The sequence below is a fragment of the Argopecten irradians genome, chromosome 7 (genome assembly GCF_041381155.1).
Source record: "Argopecten irradians isolate NY chromosome 7, Ai_NY, whole genome shotgun sequence".
In the NCBI taxonomy this organism is placed as follows: Eukaryota; Metazoa; Mollusca; class Bivalvia; order Pectinida; family Pectinidae; genus Argopecten; species Argopecten irradians.
This window is the reverse complement of record NC_091140.1, coordinates 23675513-23692789: the sequence shown is the minus strand read 5'-3', so window position 1 is coordinate 23692789 and position 17277 is coordinate 23675513. Positions and strand designations below refer to the sequence as shown.

Here is a 17277-nt window from a genome sequence, read left to right as displayed (position 1 = left end):
AGTTCGTACTCATGTACACCAGGTCTGTCCCTTTCACAGCAAATACAGTGTTGTATCAAATTGGCAAGACTCAAATTTGCCAAGATGCCAAAATAAGATTTTCATTCTCATTCAATCATAATCTTAATATTTCCATCAGCATTAATATGATTTGCTCATAAACGTAAAATATATGTACATTGTAAGTCATTTCCAACTGAGTGATGTGAAGATTTTATAGAAGAAATAAGTTCCTCAAATTGGAAACAAGAGATCGTGTATTTTTTATTCAAGGCTTAACCCATGTTTATTTAATGTTTATCTCCATGAAGCTATATAGCACAATCATATAGAAGTGTACTCTCATCATAAACCGTTTAACATAGAAAATGAATAGGAATATATGCTTCTTTTTTTCCTATAATTAAACTCATAGAGTTTTATATGTTATGCAGGAATCTTACAATACATGACCGGTTTCGTTATTATTGTAACTGATAATTGAACATTAGCCTGTTATTAATTAATGTCTTGGCTATATTTGCTATATCACCTTTTTTCTTTCTTTAAGGAATAAAATAGATTTTATACGAGAAAATCTTTATTATATAATAAGCCTAAATTGCAAATGTATTGTTTCAGAGGATGTACTAGTTTATACAAATAGGCTCTTAAACGAACTTGCAAAACAACTATACATTAACGTCATTCGAAACAATTAAGATCAGATCCCGAAGAATATTATTACAAAGTTAGTGTTTCGATAAATTTGAGAAAGATATGATTGCTGATATTTTTATGTGAAATAACAGCTGCATAATGCAATAAAATGCGTTGTTTATTAGTTGACTGTGGAACCCCTCCGACTCTATCAGGAGGAAGTATAGACACATCCACCTCTCTCACTACCTACCCAGTAACCAGAACCTTCTCGTGTAACACCGGATATACCGCTAACAGCGGAAGTGGTTCTATTTCCTGTCAGAGTTCTGGTTCCTGGTCGTCACTAGCCCTCACATGTACCGCCGTAGGTATGTAGTTGTTCCATCTGCATATATATATACATATATATATTTAATATTTTTGCCTAAAATTTTGTTACTACATTATGGTCATTTTTTCTATCGATTATCTGTCTAATCATGTTTTTTGTCTATATTATATCAAGATTTAGTAAATCGCTATTGAAAATGGAACTTTGTAAGCGACCATGCAAATCAATGAACAGTCGTTTTGCCACTTTCAAACGCTAAATATCAACAGTAAAGAAAATATTAAACGTAAGATATAATTGCATTTCAAATTGAATTCATATTCGGTCGTCTCCCTTTTTAGGAAAAGACATGATAATCATTATTTTGTTTTCTGATGAACTTTACAGACTGTGGCGATCCAACAGTCACGGAACCCAATGGAGTAGTAAACACTGGCTGTACAACACTTGGATGTTCCAGAACGTTCTCTTGTGCCAGTGGATATAACATTGGTGGAAGTGTATTTACAGTCAACTGTCAGTCGGCGGGCTCGTGGACAGGAAGTTCGTACTCGTGTACGCCAGTTGGTAGGTGGTAGTTGTTCCATCTAATTATAACTAATATTTTACATAAAACATGATCCCAGTGCATGTGCGCTCAGGTGTCATAAGTTATAAGCATTACGTTAGCACCAAACATAAAAAGATTTTACCATATATTATTAATACATAATACGCTTTCTTTTAATTATTTCAAACTCATAATACATAAATAAAATAATATAATTGATAGCGAGTTTGTTCTGCACCAGGTGTCTTTCCAAAATTGGTAATAACAAAAAGTTCTTTACTTATACAACCAAGTCAAACCAGATGAAATATGTTTCCGGAGAACGAAAGTTATAAGTACGCATAGAGGAAACCTCATTTATTAAATATAAGAAGGTAAGATATTTTATCAATCCGATTGTTACTTTTCTCTGTCAAAATGTGCTTCATCATTGCAGTGACCTTATGTGTATCATGACTCTATCAATCGAGATAAAAATCGAAATTTTGTTTACGCAATAGCAGATTTATTTGCAAATTTTGTTTACGCAATATCAGATTTATTTTCAAATTTTGTTTACAAAATTGCAGATTTTAATTTGTTTACACTTCATTTATTTGTTGCCTCTAAAACAAAACTGTTGGTAATAGGTTCGATTGAAGTACTACCTTACTTGAGTGAAATAATATCGTTAGGTTCACTTATGTAGTATTGTGCTTGAGTGAAGTAACACGGGGAGTACCCGTATGTAAAAACATGTGCTGAATAAATCTGACATCGTTCGACGACCGTCTGCGAATCTTTAATGACAAAACCTGTAACATGGTGTCAGAAGTGTTTTAAACGTGTACAAGAGTGTTGCATGAAGACACCAGAAGATCCACAACCCAAGTTGTAAGTGAAGAAACCGACGTCATGGCTAAATTTACGCCACCGGAGAACCTCAACTATAGCGCCCCGGTAGAATGGCTGGATTGGAAACAGCGTTTCGCGCGCTATCGCACGGCAACAAAGCTCTACAAAAATGAGGAAGAAGTGCAAGTAAGTGCGCTCATATATGCAATGGGTAAACAAGCGGAACACGTGTTCAAGTCATTTACATTTACCAACGCCGGTGATGAGGCAAAATACGAGACAGTTCTTGAAAAATTTGACACATATTTCGTACCAAAACGAAACGTGAATCATGAGAGGGCTAGATTTCACATGAGAACTCAAAATCCAGGGGAATCAATTGCGGCCTTTGTTCGCGTACTGTATGAAATAGCGGAGAACTGTGATTTCACAAGTAAACACGAACAGATCAGAGACAGGCTCGTGATAGGGATTTCTGACAAATCTATATCAGAGAAATTACAGATGAAGCCAGATTTAACTCTTGATGCAGCACTGCAGACAGCGAGACAAGCTGAGCTCGTGAAATCTCAAATGAAGGAACAAGGTCACAGGATGGTCGAACAAATAAAACGGAACTCTAATGATAAAGGGCAAAGGACTGCATACAAACCTAGACCAAAACAACATACAAAGGCCACACAGCAACACAAACAACAGCAACAACAATCCACAGATAGTACATGTACTCGGTGTAACCGCATTCATGGCAGTAGTGATGTGTGCCCAGCTTACGGTAAGCGGTGTAATGAATGTAAAAAGTACAACCATTTCGCAGTGTGTTGTCGATCAAAAACATGTACAGAAACAAGTCCGAGATGTGGTGTTCGAGACAGGTGATCAGCAGCCATAATTTTGGGATCTATTACCTGTGAGGATAATGGAGAACCATAGACAGTCACACTACGTATAGCTAGAACTCCAATTACCATGAATATTGACACAGGAGCAGACATAAGTGTAATTTCTGAATCAACATACAATCACTTACAGGAAAGAACAAAAATGTGTGGAGTCAGTTCAACATTACAAAGTCCTGGGGGAAAACTGTCAACAGTTGGAAAGTTCAAGGCCAACACCAAGTTCAAGGGCATTCATTACAAGTTTGATGTATTTGTTGTCCGTGGTACAGAGGCGACAAATCTGTTAGGCAGGAATGTTGTAGTTCAAATGGGTCTAATTAAAAGACTTAATGAAGTGACTATTGATAAGCAGGTATTTGGTTCTACAAGTCTTGTAGAATGTGAACCAGTAACAATCAAGATGAAACCTGATAACACGCCATACTGTGTCACAACAGCTCGTCGAGCACCATTCCCACTCTTGGAAAAAGTGGAAAACTAGTCGGAATGGAAAAGGACGGTATTGTAGAAAAAGTCACAGATCCTTCTGACTGGTGCGCTCCAATGGTTCCGGTAATCAAGACAAATGGAAATGTGAGGATATGTGTTGACTTGAAAAAGTTGAATGAAGGCGTGAAACACGAACATTTGATGTTACCAACACTTAATGATATTTCACCAAAACTGGTGGGAGCTACCGTATTCTCGAAGTTGGACGCAAGTAGTGGGGTTTATCAGGTACCATTACATTCTGAGAGTTCGAGGTTGACCACATTCATAACACCTTTTGGGTGTTTTTGTTTTCGCCGCGTTCCCTTCGGAATATCCTTGGCGCCAGAAATATTTCAACGGAAAATGACAGAATTATTGTCTGGTTTGGATGGAGTTGAGGCTATTATTGACGATACACTTATCTATGGCAAAACGTTAGAGGAACATGATCAACGTTTGAAGATGGTTATGGACAGCATACAAAAATCAGAATTAAGGTTGAACAAGGACAAATGCGAGTTTGGCAAATCACATTGAATATTTTGGCCACGTGACCAGCGACAAGGGAATATTGCCAAATCCAAAACGTGTCGAGGCCATTCGTGATTTGGAATCTCCGAGATATATCACTGAGCTGCGTCGTATTATCAGAATGATAAACTACCTCGGGATATTTCTATCTGACCTCTCTACCATTATGAAACCTATGACAGACTTGCTCAAGTCCGACCAAGTTTGGAATTGGACAACTATGCAACAAAAAGACTTTGATGACGTGAAAGAAAAGCTTACTGACACGCCAGTACTTTCTCTCTATGACGCGACTAAGCCTATAGTAGTCAGTGCTGATGCAAGCAGCTATGGACTCGGTGCAGCATTATTTCAGCAGGATGGGGATGGATTACAACCCATAGCGTTTTTTCACGAAAATTGACATCTGCGGATACAAAATATGCTCAAATAGAGAAGGAGTGTCTCGCGTTGGTGTGGGCCTGGTAGAAGTTTGAGAGGTATCTAGTTGGCTTACATGGATTCAAAATCCTGACAGATCACAAACCGTTAGTACTCCTTATGAACAAGCAAGATATTGACAAAACACCGCTGCGATGGCAACGCTTACTAATGAGACTACGCCGATTCAATGTCACAGCTGAACATGTACCAGGAAAATCATTAGTCGTACCAGACACCCTTTCGCGCAGTCCAATGAAGTCACCAGAGACTCATGTTGAAATGGAGGATGACGTAGAATTGTATGTCAACTGTGTCAAGTCATGTCAACCTATTTCAGACAGAAAGCTATCCAGCATTCGGCAAGCATTGGCTGATGACAAATATGCTCAGAAAACAATTCACTTTACAAATCTAGGATGGCCAGATCGTTTAACAGGCCTGGAGGAAGGTATGGAAGGATACTTCGAAGCACATGGCGAGTTAATGATATCAGACGGCCGAATGTTGTACAGAGATCGGATCGTCATACCGGAATGTCAGAGATCTGAGGTCCTTGAGACAATACACGAGGGACATCAAGGAATAGCGAAATCTCGCGAACGCGCCGCGACATCTGTATGGTGGCCAGGAATCAATAAGGATATAAAGGCAAAAGTGGAGAACTGTCAGTTCTGTCAAACACATAGATCATCACAGAGGAAAGAACCTTTGATAACAAGACCATTACCTGGACGTCTATGGGAGAAGATATCTGCAGACTTGTGTGACTTTGAAAACAAAAGTTATTTGGTGGTCAAGGACTACTTTTCAAGTTATTTGGAACTTGCATACTTACCTAGTACATCCAGTGCTAATGTCATAGGAAAGCTAAAGAACATCTTCGCGCGTTGGGGCGTGCCTGTAGAATTTGTGTCTGACAATGGGCCACAATTTGCTTCAAAGGAATTCAATGAATTTGCAGTTGATTATAACTTTCAACAGACATTTTCTAGTCCGCATTACCCACAGTCAAATGGGGAAGCCGAAAGTGCCGTTAAGATCGCGAAACGAATCTTAAAGCAGGATGACATATTCAAAGCTTTGATGGCTTACAGGTCAACACCTGTAGCATCAACTGGCATCAGCCCCTGTCAGCTGATAATGGGACGTCAAATCAGAACCACATTACATGTAATGGAGAAAAAAAATCTAAATCCAAGATGGCCGAACTTTGAAGAAGTTAGAAACCATGACATGTTGTACAAGGAGAATATACATATCAGTACAACCAGCATCACGCAGTAAGGAAATTACCAGAACTGCACCCAGGGGAGGAAGTGCGAATTAAGCTTGATAACCAGAAAACCTGGAACACAATGGGTCGCGTGGAAAGTGCTGATCCAGAAAGACGTTCATACATTGTCACAACATCCAATGGACAATCTAGGATCCGGAGGAACCATAGACATTTACAGCAAGTGAAACGCGATGTACGTGATACAACTGCAAACGCGCTCGATACATTAACTGATCATGATTACCCAGATATTGACATCACAGATGTAGGAGTTCCAAGTGATAGGAATCGCGATGACAAGACAATAGTGACTGTGCCTAGTAGTCCTTATACACCTGGTACTACTAGAAATGAGAGTAAACCTTCTGTCAATCATAGTGTCCAGACTACATCAGGACATCCTGTGATCGCGGTACGGACGTGTGGTTAAGAGAAAGATCCTGAACGATTTTTCGTACGAATGCCTTTTCTATAGTTTATAGTTTGATAAAGTTCAAGTTTTATATGTAGTATGATTGGACAGTTTAATTACTGTACGAACAATTGATACAGTGATCATAAATAATCATGATGATGATAGTATTGATAAACTGTTCAGATCAAGAGTTAAACTTTAAATTGTTATTTGAGTTCAAGTTACATTCATTCTCAAGTAATTTGATTGTCAGTAATTTTCATAGTAATTTCATTTACTCATGAAAAGGGGAGATGTTGGTAATAGGTTCCATTGAAGTACTACCTTACTTGAGTGAAGTAATATCGTTAGGTTAACTTATGTAGCATTGTGCTTGAGTGAAGTAACACGGGGAGTACCCGTATGTAAAAACATGTGGTGATTAAATCTGACAGTGTTCGACGAACGTCTGCGAGTCTTTAATGACAAAACCTGTAACAAAAACATATCAGGAATGGATGCTTTAAACTGACATTATAAGCAATGGTGAAATAATTAAAGTTTGATATTCTCTATTTTTGTTAATGATAAGATCTTCTCCTTTTTGGACTGATATTCATAATTGATTTTTCCAGACTGTGGCGAGCCAACTGTCACGGAAGCTAATGGCGTGGTCAGCTCTGGTTGTACGACATTTGATTGTTCGAGGACATTTGGTTGTGCCACCGGATATAACATTGGTGGTAGTGTATTTACTGTCACGTGCCAGTCGTCCGGCTCATGGACAGGAAGTTCGTACTCGTGTACGCTAGTTGGTAGGTTGTTGTTCCATCTATAGATAATCAATATTTTTCATAAAGCATGAGTCCAGCGTATGTGCTCTCGGGTTGAATAAGTTATGGGATTGCACTAGCACCAAATACCAATCAATCGTACTATATATTATTAAAACATAAGACGCTTTTTGGTAAATATTTCAAACCCACACTAGATAAACAAAATAAAATAATTGATAGCGAGTATCCTGTACTCCATGTGACTTTTCAAAATTGGTAATAACTGAAAGTTCATTACTTATACAACCAAGTCAAAACAGATGAAATTTGTTTCTGGAGAACGAAAGTTATGAGTACAGATAAGAAGATAAGATATTTAACTAAACCGTTATGATTGTTACTTTTCTCTGCAAAAATGTGCTCATCATTAAAGTGACCTTATGTGTTTCATGACTAAACCAATCGAGATCAAAATCGAAATTTCGTTTACAAAATAGCAGATTTATTTGCAAATTGTGTTTATAAAATAGCAGATTTAAATTTGTTTACCCTTGATTCGTTGCCTCTAAAAATATATATCAGGAAGATATACTTGAAATTGACATCATACCTAATGGTAAAATAATTAAAGTTTGATATTCTCTATTTTTTGTTAATGATAAGATCTTCTCCTTTTTGGACTGACATTCATAATTGATTTTTCCAGACTGTGGCGAGCCAACTGTCACGGAAGCTAATGGCGTGGTCAGCTCTGGGTGTACGACATTTGATTGTTCGAGGACATTTGGTTGTGCCACTGGATATAACATTGGTGGTAGTGTGTTTACTGTCACGTGCCAGTCGTCCGGCTCATGGACTGGAAGTTCGTACTCGTGTACACCAGGTATGTCACTTTTTTAATTTTGATTTTGTTCTAATAGCGTTCAAATATATTTGAGATAATACCATCACATCATCATGGTATCTGGTTAGATATGTTTATGTCAATAGAGTAAATGATTAAGAAGTTCGTCCTCATTAAACTGAAACGTCTGGTCGTGTTCTCCTTTCAAATGCTATCATATCATATAATACTTCATTTATTTTTATCTCCCGCTTTTTCCAAATCGGGGGATATTAATTTGGGTTTGTCCGTCTGTCTGTGTGTCTGTCTTTGTCTGTGTGTCTGTCCTGTCTGTCTGTGTGTCTGTCTGTCTATAAAACTTCGTTTCCGTGCAATAACTGTAACAAATGTTAGCCGATTTTTTTTAAACTTGATGACAAGGTTAAATGCCTTAAGGGCTCGGCCAACCTCGATCACGACTGTCGATGGACCTTATTTAGCGGAATTACGGCACTTTGTTGAAATAAAAGTCAGTTTCTGTCACTACGTATAGTACTAATACATATTAACCGATTTTCTTCAAACTTGGTACAAAGGTTGAATGCCTTGAGTGCCTTATTTTTTCATGTTTTAACCAAGGTTAAACCATACTCAATAATGTTAACCTACAATATGTCCTGAAAGCGGGGGATGGAAATTTCACGAATTTGCTTGTTTATTTTAATGTCTATAAGTTGTTTCTTTTTATTTCCTCTTTAGCTGTTGTCACATGCCCAGCTCACCCCGTGATAGCCTACGCGACCATGACAGGATCCGGCACGTCAGAGGGGACAACTATTACATATACTTGTGACGTCGGGGCTATCTTAGTATCAGGATCCAATCCCGCTTCATCCACGTGTAATTCTCAGGGGGATTGGTCAACTGCAAACATCAACTGCGCAAGTAAATATGTTGTATTACCTGTATAGCTATATATAGATTTAAACATATCGAAATAGGCAATAAGTTATTTCATTTTTTTACAAATTTATAGTATCTTTAATACAAATAATAAATAAGAATGCATATTATTCATAATGGGACTAATTATCATACTACGTGATGCCCGATAACGTTTGTGCAGTATTTCCAAATGAAATTGTTTCCAAGTTAATTTCAACATTTAAAATAATAAAAATCGTAAATGGGAATATTCTGTTTGTTTGGATACAGACGGCATTCTAAACCGCAGTGAAAGACTTTCTATAATTGGTGCATACAAGAGCTATCTATACTACAGAGCGACGATCTGATTGTTGTTTTTTTAGAGTTAAGGTTGTCCATATAACGGTCAGTGTCATTTAAGGATAAACCCATTCTCAATAATCCATGAGTTCCGATCAAATACGGTCTCTTCAGAGTAATCAGAAAATCTGAAGTATCGAGACTGGGGTAAACTGGAATAAGAAAATCGTAACAACTAACCAAAATCTGCAGTCACTACCTAATATTGTCACAGAATGCATTTGCACTGGTTGATATAGTTTGGATAATTCCAATATGGTGTCACCCATATGAAAGGTAAGCTTCGATTATAAAAAAAAACAATTATTTCCTGTTTTACAAACATCATGAATATAGAAACAACACCAAAATACAATAAAATACATTATTCATAATTAAAGACATGATTGTTGACGAAAAGATCAAGAAAGTCAGGAAGATTATGGTCCGTTCTCAAAAGAGGTAAAAAGACAGCAACGTCACAATGTCGGATTGTTTATAGTGTGACACTTGATTAAGGTAGTCTCAATATTTGAAGTGTTTAACAAAATCATTATCGCCAATCTTTCAACATCGGTTTAGTCTTTTTTCTGTATTTTTCAAGCATCCTTTTTTGATGAAGTCAATCAAGATTTATTATTACAAAACTCTTTTACAGAATGCAGTTCGTATGCCAATACCTACACACAGAGAACCGATTGGTACTTCAATCCCCCAGTATCGTTCACACCCTCTATCAGTGGCGGAAGTGTTACAGCGTCCTACTGCGCAAACGCGTGTAACACTCGTTCGGACTTTTTCTGCGTGGCCTATTACTACAGAAAGAGTACTGGAGGGTACTGTATATTACGTCCCATGAGAGTTCACGATGACACTAACCACATACAGTACGACAACGCTGACACGAACTGGGATGAATATATTCGAAATTGCAATTAACAATCAGTTCAACAAAAATGTGCTTCATGTTTCGGAAAGCGTGGGGACGTTTAGGTTTCGCCAGCTCCTAATCAATTTTGTGACAATTACAAAGAACCTATGAAACTAGGTTCCTGTGAAGCACTGTGTAGAAAAAGATTCCAACGAGCAGGCTTTCGTGATTTCGTTACTTTGATAAAAAATTATGTTGTTATGATGACCTTGGAAGAAATGATATATGGGACGGTATTTCGTGCAGTATCTGCTGTTTTGTCCCAACAGCTGCAGTGCGTCCAAGGTGTTACCAAGGGAATTAGATTGAGTCGAGACTAAGAAGATCCCAAGTGTGGAATCAACGGAGGAATATGTAGATAAATCTAAATCAGTATCATGGGTTGTGCCGACAGTAGTGTCTAATCTTGTAGTTGACATTGAAGACGATGTTCTAGATGTGGTACTGTGTTCAATATCTGGAAAGGAAATACAAACATTAAATAGATTTTTACATACATATAACAAAAGACAACTGACGTTAACGGCAACATAGAGATATTGACCGATATATTCATAGAAATGTAGATTTGTAGTTTTATGATGTTATATGTAGAAATCTCAACTACACTTTGATCATACACAGCCCTAATATTATCTGATGCTAAAATGACAAAGTTTTTCATGTTTGAAGATGGGTTTCCGCTTATTAGTATTCTATTCTCGTTTTCCTTATACTTATTGCATTATTTGTTTTGTTAAAAAATGTGAGATTTTTTTAAAAATAGTCTGTCTAGAATTATATGATTTGATGCATTACGCGCATTCAAATGCATAGACAAAACGATGCCTTATCAACAATAGCTGTAACACAGAATTCATGTACTGTTAAACCGTTTTGCATGTTTATATAAAATACAATATATCATTTAGAAGGCATTTAATACAAATATTAATTATTGTAAGCCACAACTTTGCTTAATGGTCTGACCCCATGCATTGATTTCACTGCACTGTCGACGTAAATATCATTATGTATGACAGTACTGCCAAGATTAATTTTTATCTGTCTGTATAAAATTAACATAATAGACGATGAATCAATTTCAATTCTATATAAGACTGTTGAAATAAGTCTCGGATTTGACGTTACCGTCTATCCAGAAAATCGTGCGACGTCCCTTTTTGCTTACGACGTCATTATTACCCATACTGTCACAAAAGTGTTATTACACGTCTTAGGATATTTACGACATTTCTGTAAGACATGGCTGAGCGAGCCAACTAAGGTATGAGATTATAAGACTCTTTTATATGTGGATATGAAGGATAGGGATATTCAACCCGAGGGTCACAAAATGTAGTAAAACTCTAGGCTTGCCGAGGGTTTTGCAACATTTTGTGATCCCGAGGGTAGAATATCCCTATTATTCATATCCACTTATGAAAGGGTATTTTTCTTTCATACCTCGACTTTTTATTGCAATTTTACAACTAAAATATCCTGCCATTTTGAAATAAATTCGAAGAAATCCACGACTGGAAGTCAATTTTCCATACAAGAAAAATTACGTGATACTTTCACAACACAAATTCCGTTGCTTGCATCTTTTATAGTAAAACCAGTCATTTTTGTGAAAAAATGTTAAAATAATACCAAGGAAATAGAAATTTTGTTGACGTCGTGACGTCACGAGGCTTTATTTCATGGGTAGCCATGCAATAAAGCCTCAGGCGAAATGAGTGTATTGCCCTGGACCAGCCAGTATTACACATGTAGGTATGAAAGAAAACAATTTACACAATGGAAATAAACTACCGTCCCAGTTATCAGTGAAGATGTACATTCTGCAAAATATATAACTACGTCATAGAAATATATGGTCCAAATTAAGTACTTCGTTACTGAAACCATTCCTCATCAACCGCTTAGTCATGAACTCCAAGTACTGAGAGTATAATAACAAGGATGTAATATATAGTAAATAGCAAACAGAATAATCATTATGGTTCTATTATCCTGGCGAGCATCTATATAACTATAATATATAATCCTGTATCTAGATAAGGCACACTGCCTCACACAGATTAGTCTACTTTTCCTCTCGTATACTAAGTAGTTGAAAGACCTACACAATATTGATTTTTTTCGACTTAGGCAATATATAATTCCTGCAAAAGTGACCTGTCAACCACAAACAGAAAAAAACAGCCCTGCAAATAGGGCGTTAGAATTGTACCTGCTGCCCCTATTGCGTGATCGTAAAAGGCGACTAAATTTAGGATCTTATCTTTTCTCTTCTTCCTAAATGACTTTGCCTCAATTGGCACCGCCTCACTTTTGGCTTTGAGATGAGCGTTCGCCCCTGTGAGGATGGCTCTGGGTTTTACCCCTGGCCAAGACACACCAAAGTCTATAAAATTGGTAGTTTCTGCTCCTGCTTAGCGCTAAGCATACAGGGAGTGGGACGACTGGTTGCCTGTTGTAAGTATAATGCGACCGGATGGGGAATGTTGCTTGGTGTCTTCGGCGGCTTGCTATAGTCATATAGCACTATAAAAAAGGGCAACAGTTCCACTATACAAGAAGACATGAATATACCGCAGTCTCCCAAAACACGCACCTCTCACTTCACACACGCTATACACTGCATATATGGAAGGCCGTCCTTACATGACCCTGGCTGTTAATAGGACGTTAAAATAACCAAACAAACAAGCAGAAAAAAAATCCATAGGTATATTAATCGTAGCAATTTACAATACCATTGTAAGGCTCGACACTCCTTATTTTGGAATTGATTTAAACGTTGTAAATTTCCAACAAAATTACTTGAACTTAACATGTAATATACACTGACATACCGTTTAAAATAATATTAAAGGATAATTTCTGTTCTCTAAGCGATTGTAACTCTCCAAGCCCCTGGTCTCTACATGTATGGTTTTTGACACCCGAATATAAAGCTCTTGGTTGTCTTGAGAAATGTAATGTACATTACCATTGGGACATTCCGTGCTGTAGGATGAATCCGAAAGGACACACGTTAAAACGGCCTGACTCCATTTGGTACCTGACGAGCACGGCATGGACCGCCATATTCCGCCACTTTTACATTGGTAAAATGAGGTAGGATCCATCGGGTCACATCTAAGATCACCGGCGTTGCAGGTGACTGAAAAAAAAAGATAAATAAAGTTAAATTTCTAAATACGAATTTAAAACTCAAAATGGATTCTTGATTCAATTTTTCCCTTTCCATATTAGATTTTCTTGTAATCGTAATTACATAAAAAATATATATATTAAATTTTCAAATATTTAAATACCAGCTATGTTAGATATTTAAGTAATAAACTATATTGAATATATATATCACTCCACTCCTCAAATGTCTTAGCGGAGTAATGAACAATAACACGAACGGCACGATGAACATCTCAAGTGTACAATGATTAGGGTAATATATCTTTTTACAGATGGATTGAATGCAGTGTCTTATTATCATATCTATTCAAAACAGCTACTGTCTGTATTTGTGTACTATTTTACATGGAAGTTTTGTTTATGTGGAGGGTATGATTTTGTGAGATCGCAGAGATAGCACTATAAAATGAGGAAGAGATATACCATTACACAGATACACTACATGAACAATAATGAGTCTCCTCCCCAATCATGCACACTAATCTCAGACAACACATCACATCCAGGATAGTGCATATTTACATATATTGTTTTCAAAGCTGTGTAAAATACATGCGTATTGTAAGGAAATCAATGATTTATTCTAATATTATCTGACTGAAATAACGAATGTTAGTATTGCTTTTTTCGTTGTTTGCTACTGTTTTTCTGTTCTGAGTTTGCATGCCTGACAGGATGAATTGTTTATATTACATCTATGTTTTTTGCCAAGAACAATTGGCTTCATCCTGATCAACGTACATATATATGTAAAAAATAATAAAAACAAACACCCAGGACATTCTCGATCGTTTCGAACTTATTAGAAAGTAAAAGGCTAGGGACCATGATGTCCACATACAAAGTCACAAAAATATCTGATATGTAGAGTGTTTAAATCCAGAAACAAAAAGTAAATAAAGGTAAAGCTGTTGTTATGATATACAAGCTGTTTAATTACGAAATGGCGTACTGTAATACTATGCCATTGTATGGCGACTTATTTCGCAAATTCATGTTTCAAAATATTTCCACAATTACATGAACCTGGTATCAATTTAGCGATTTACATATTAAAACTTAATCACCCACAAATTGATCAAACGGAAAATCGAAAAGTTTTGTAGAATGTACCATTGCAAGTTAAAGTGAATAGTCGGGCAAAGGAAACCAGTCTAAATGCGTTCTTTGGCCTTCCAAAAGTCATTGTATACCATAATGATGGTCAAGTTCTGCTTACGGTGTCCAGTTTTGACCATTAAAATTTTGGGGAAGCCCCGTGTAAATTTAGCACAGTTCTAAATATAAATTCGCCAAACTCTTTGAAAACGAGGCTGCGTGGAAATGTCAACATGGACATGTGTTTCTCAGTCGTGTCTGTTTCGTTTCGTGTGATAAACCACTAATGCGGTATGCAAATTGTTGTTTTGAGATGATACATTTGATGCAAATGAAGTATTCTTACATTAATGACAATGCTTTGTAATCATTTTTCGATAAAAGCATCTTGTACATGGAAATCGACACAAATATTCGGCCGATGCAGAGATGGGGCCCCGGCAAGGGGCAATTATTGCAGCATCGCATTCGTCGTATTTTACATCAAACGAATCATGAAGGTTAAATACAAATAATCGTAACATAATTTCCCATTTAAAACCACACGAAAACGTTCCATAGAACGTCCATGCATGTAGCTGTCAAAGATGTGAAAATAAATTAGCTCATACATAGATATTTTACAAGTACAATATATGTGTTCAATTATTCGTGTAGTTTTTTGCAGAGATTTAATTAAATTATCAATGTCTCTGGTTGTTTTTTTTTGTAAACAATATTTGAGTTCTGGAGAGATGACATGAATGTCCAGCTGGAAGGAAAGAAACTTTTATGATGTATATGTATCGTACAATGTATATATGTAAACGTACATTCCATGTAGCTGCTATAGAATTACAACTAGGAAATTCTCTCAAACATTGATAATATTTAATTCTTCACATTCATGTAGGCCTATGCTGTGAGAATTAACACATCATATATATTTCCAGAAAACATATAGGCCTACATGTATGTTACTTTCCTTTTCTGTTGTTTCCTGTTCTTTTTTATGCTCTGGAGAAAAAGATGATTGAGTTGAAGAAAAGTAATTAATTAAGAGAAATGTGTACCACAGTACTTTGTCTGTAGCCGAGGGGTTCTATACTGTTTTAATAGTCCAGTAATTAATAATTAAATTGAAAATTTCATAATTAAGATGAAATTGTAAATTCCATTTTTGAATGAAGTGGTTCCCCTCCTTTGAGATTACACAGTGTGTATACCCTTTTTGGTTTTTAGGAATAATACCTGAATAGGAACCTGAAATAACATGACAATCAATCAGGTATGTGTGTGTTGGGGGGTGGGGGTGGGGGTGGGGGGTGGGGGCTAAAAGACAGAAGAATCATGAGGTTGGGAAGTTATAACTTGAGTGGGGGGCTGAAATATAGAAGAAATAGCTACAGATAACTGGAAGTGGAAGGGTGCTTTATCATTGATCTGGTCATTGCATATTTGGGGTTTACATGGCTTTTTTTTTATTTAGTCTCATTGATTTTGGAGCAACTTTGAATCCATATGGTACTGTATATCTTTCTTTTTTCCATGTGTAGCTATTTCTTCTGTATTTCACCCTCCGCCCAAGTCACAACTTCCCAATAGGTACCACTTTTTTGTTTAGAACTCAAATCAAAGACAGATGTACATAGTACTACATACTACATTTTAGTCTATGTGTTTGTAATCACTGTTACTACAGTATTAATACATAAATGGTCTATGTACAAGTTACACATAGACAATAAATGTGAAATTTGGTTCAGACAAAACGATTTTTAACATTTCAGAAAACTTGCTAGTTTTATGGTTTTATTTATATGTTGAGTCTACTCTCTTGTAAAGTAGAATTTAGAAATCCTAAGACAATGGTATCTATATATTTTAAAAAAGTAATTGAAAAGCTATCTCACAAGCCCTGACAAACAAATGGGCAGGCATATGGATGCAAGAATTATAATCACTGGATCTAGAGGACTAATATAAACAAATATTTCTACAAAGTTAAACAATGAAAAAGTATTGCATCATAATTTTATTTAATGATTACAGTTGAAAGGAACATTTAATAAATTAATACTGTTTAAATGTGTTCATGATCTTCTAGGTCCATATTGGAAAAGTTTACTTTCAAGAGCACTCAAATCAACATTCTTCAGTCTTCATATGATGCTAATTGTATGTATTTGTATACATACACTTGTATACAGGTCCAAGGGATGAACTTTCTGTATTCATGTCACTATGCATGCATGGTGCCTGAAAAAAAGAACCAACAATTTTTTATATCTGTTGAATATGACAAAAATTGAAATGATCAATTTCAAATATATATAAATGAATAAATGTAGGTTCATTCTACAGGTTTTTTTTTTTATTTTAGAGAAAACATTTTATAAGTTGTGAATGTGTCACTGATGCATTTGATAGAATCAAATATTGTTTCAAAAAAGATACAAAATTCATTATCTATAGTTCCAACAAAAATTCAGAATAATTATAAATGATACATGGCTGCAGTACATTTCAACTCTGTAAAGTTTGTCATATACACATGAACCAGGTACAGTTGTAATAAATATACAAACACTATTTATTATTATGACCAGAAATAATACTGTATGTGTCCTCCAAATATATCTAAAGAACAAGCTAAAACCTACATGTACATATGTATATGTGTATATCAGAACATATACAATACAATTTTACCAATTAACCTACAATGTAAATCCTATATACAATGTATGTGTATAACACTACCAGAACATGTACAGAACAAAAATTTACAAATTAAAAATCTATAAATATATACATCAGAACTGTATGAATTGACCGGTAGCATAATATTATAGATTAATTGA

The 17277-nt window shown here is 36.0% G+C and overlaps 1 protein-coding gene across 1 annotated transcript; it reads left to right on the top strand.

Annotated features, from left to right (window-relative positions):
* The first annotated feature begins 808 nt into the window (after positions 1 to 808).
* LOC138327096 (E-selectin-like) lies at positions 809 to 10371 on the top strand. The gene is made up of 6 exons (XM_069273080.1): positions 809 to 1010; positions 1361 to 1540; positions 6990 to 7169; positions 7837 to 8013; positions 8713 to 8898; positions 9878 to 10371. The coding sequence occupies exons 1-6, from the start codon at positions 809 to 811 to the stop codon at positions 10156 to 10158; spliced, it is 1206 nt and encodes a 401-aa protein (XP_069129181.1). The 3' UTR covers positions 10159 to 10371.
* The last annotated feature ends 6906 nt before the right edge of the window (positions 10372 to 17277 follow it).

Excerpts from the sequence above, each read along its gene's own strand:
- LOC138327096 (XM_069273080.1), top strand. The coding sequence starts at position 809 with ATGCGTTGTTTATTAGTTGACTGTGGAACCCCTCCGACTCTATCAGGA. Across the intron at positions 1,541-6,989 it reads GTACTCGTGTACGCCAGTTG|ACTGTGGCGAGCCAACTGTC; the intron begins GTAGGTGGTAGT and ends TGATTTTTCCAG. Across the intron at positions 7,170-7,836 it reads GTACTCGTGTACGCTAGTTG|ACTGTGGCGAGCCAACTGTC; the intron begins GTAGGTTGTTGT and ends TGATTTTTCCAG.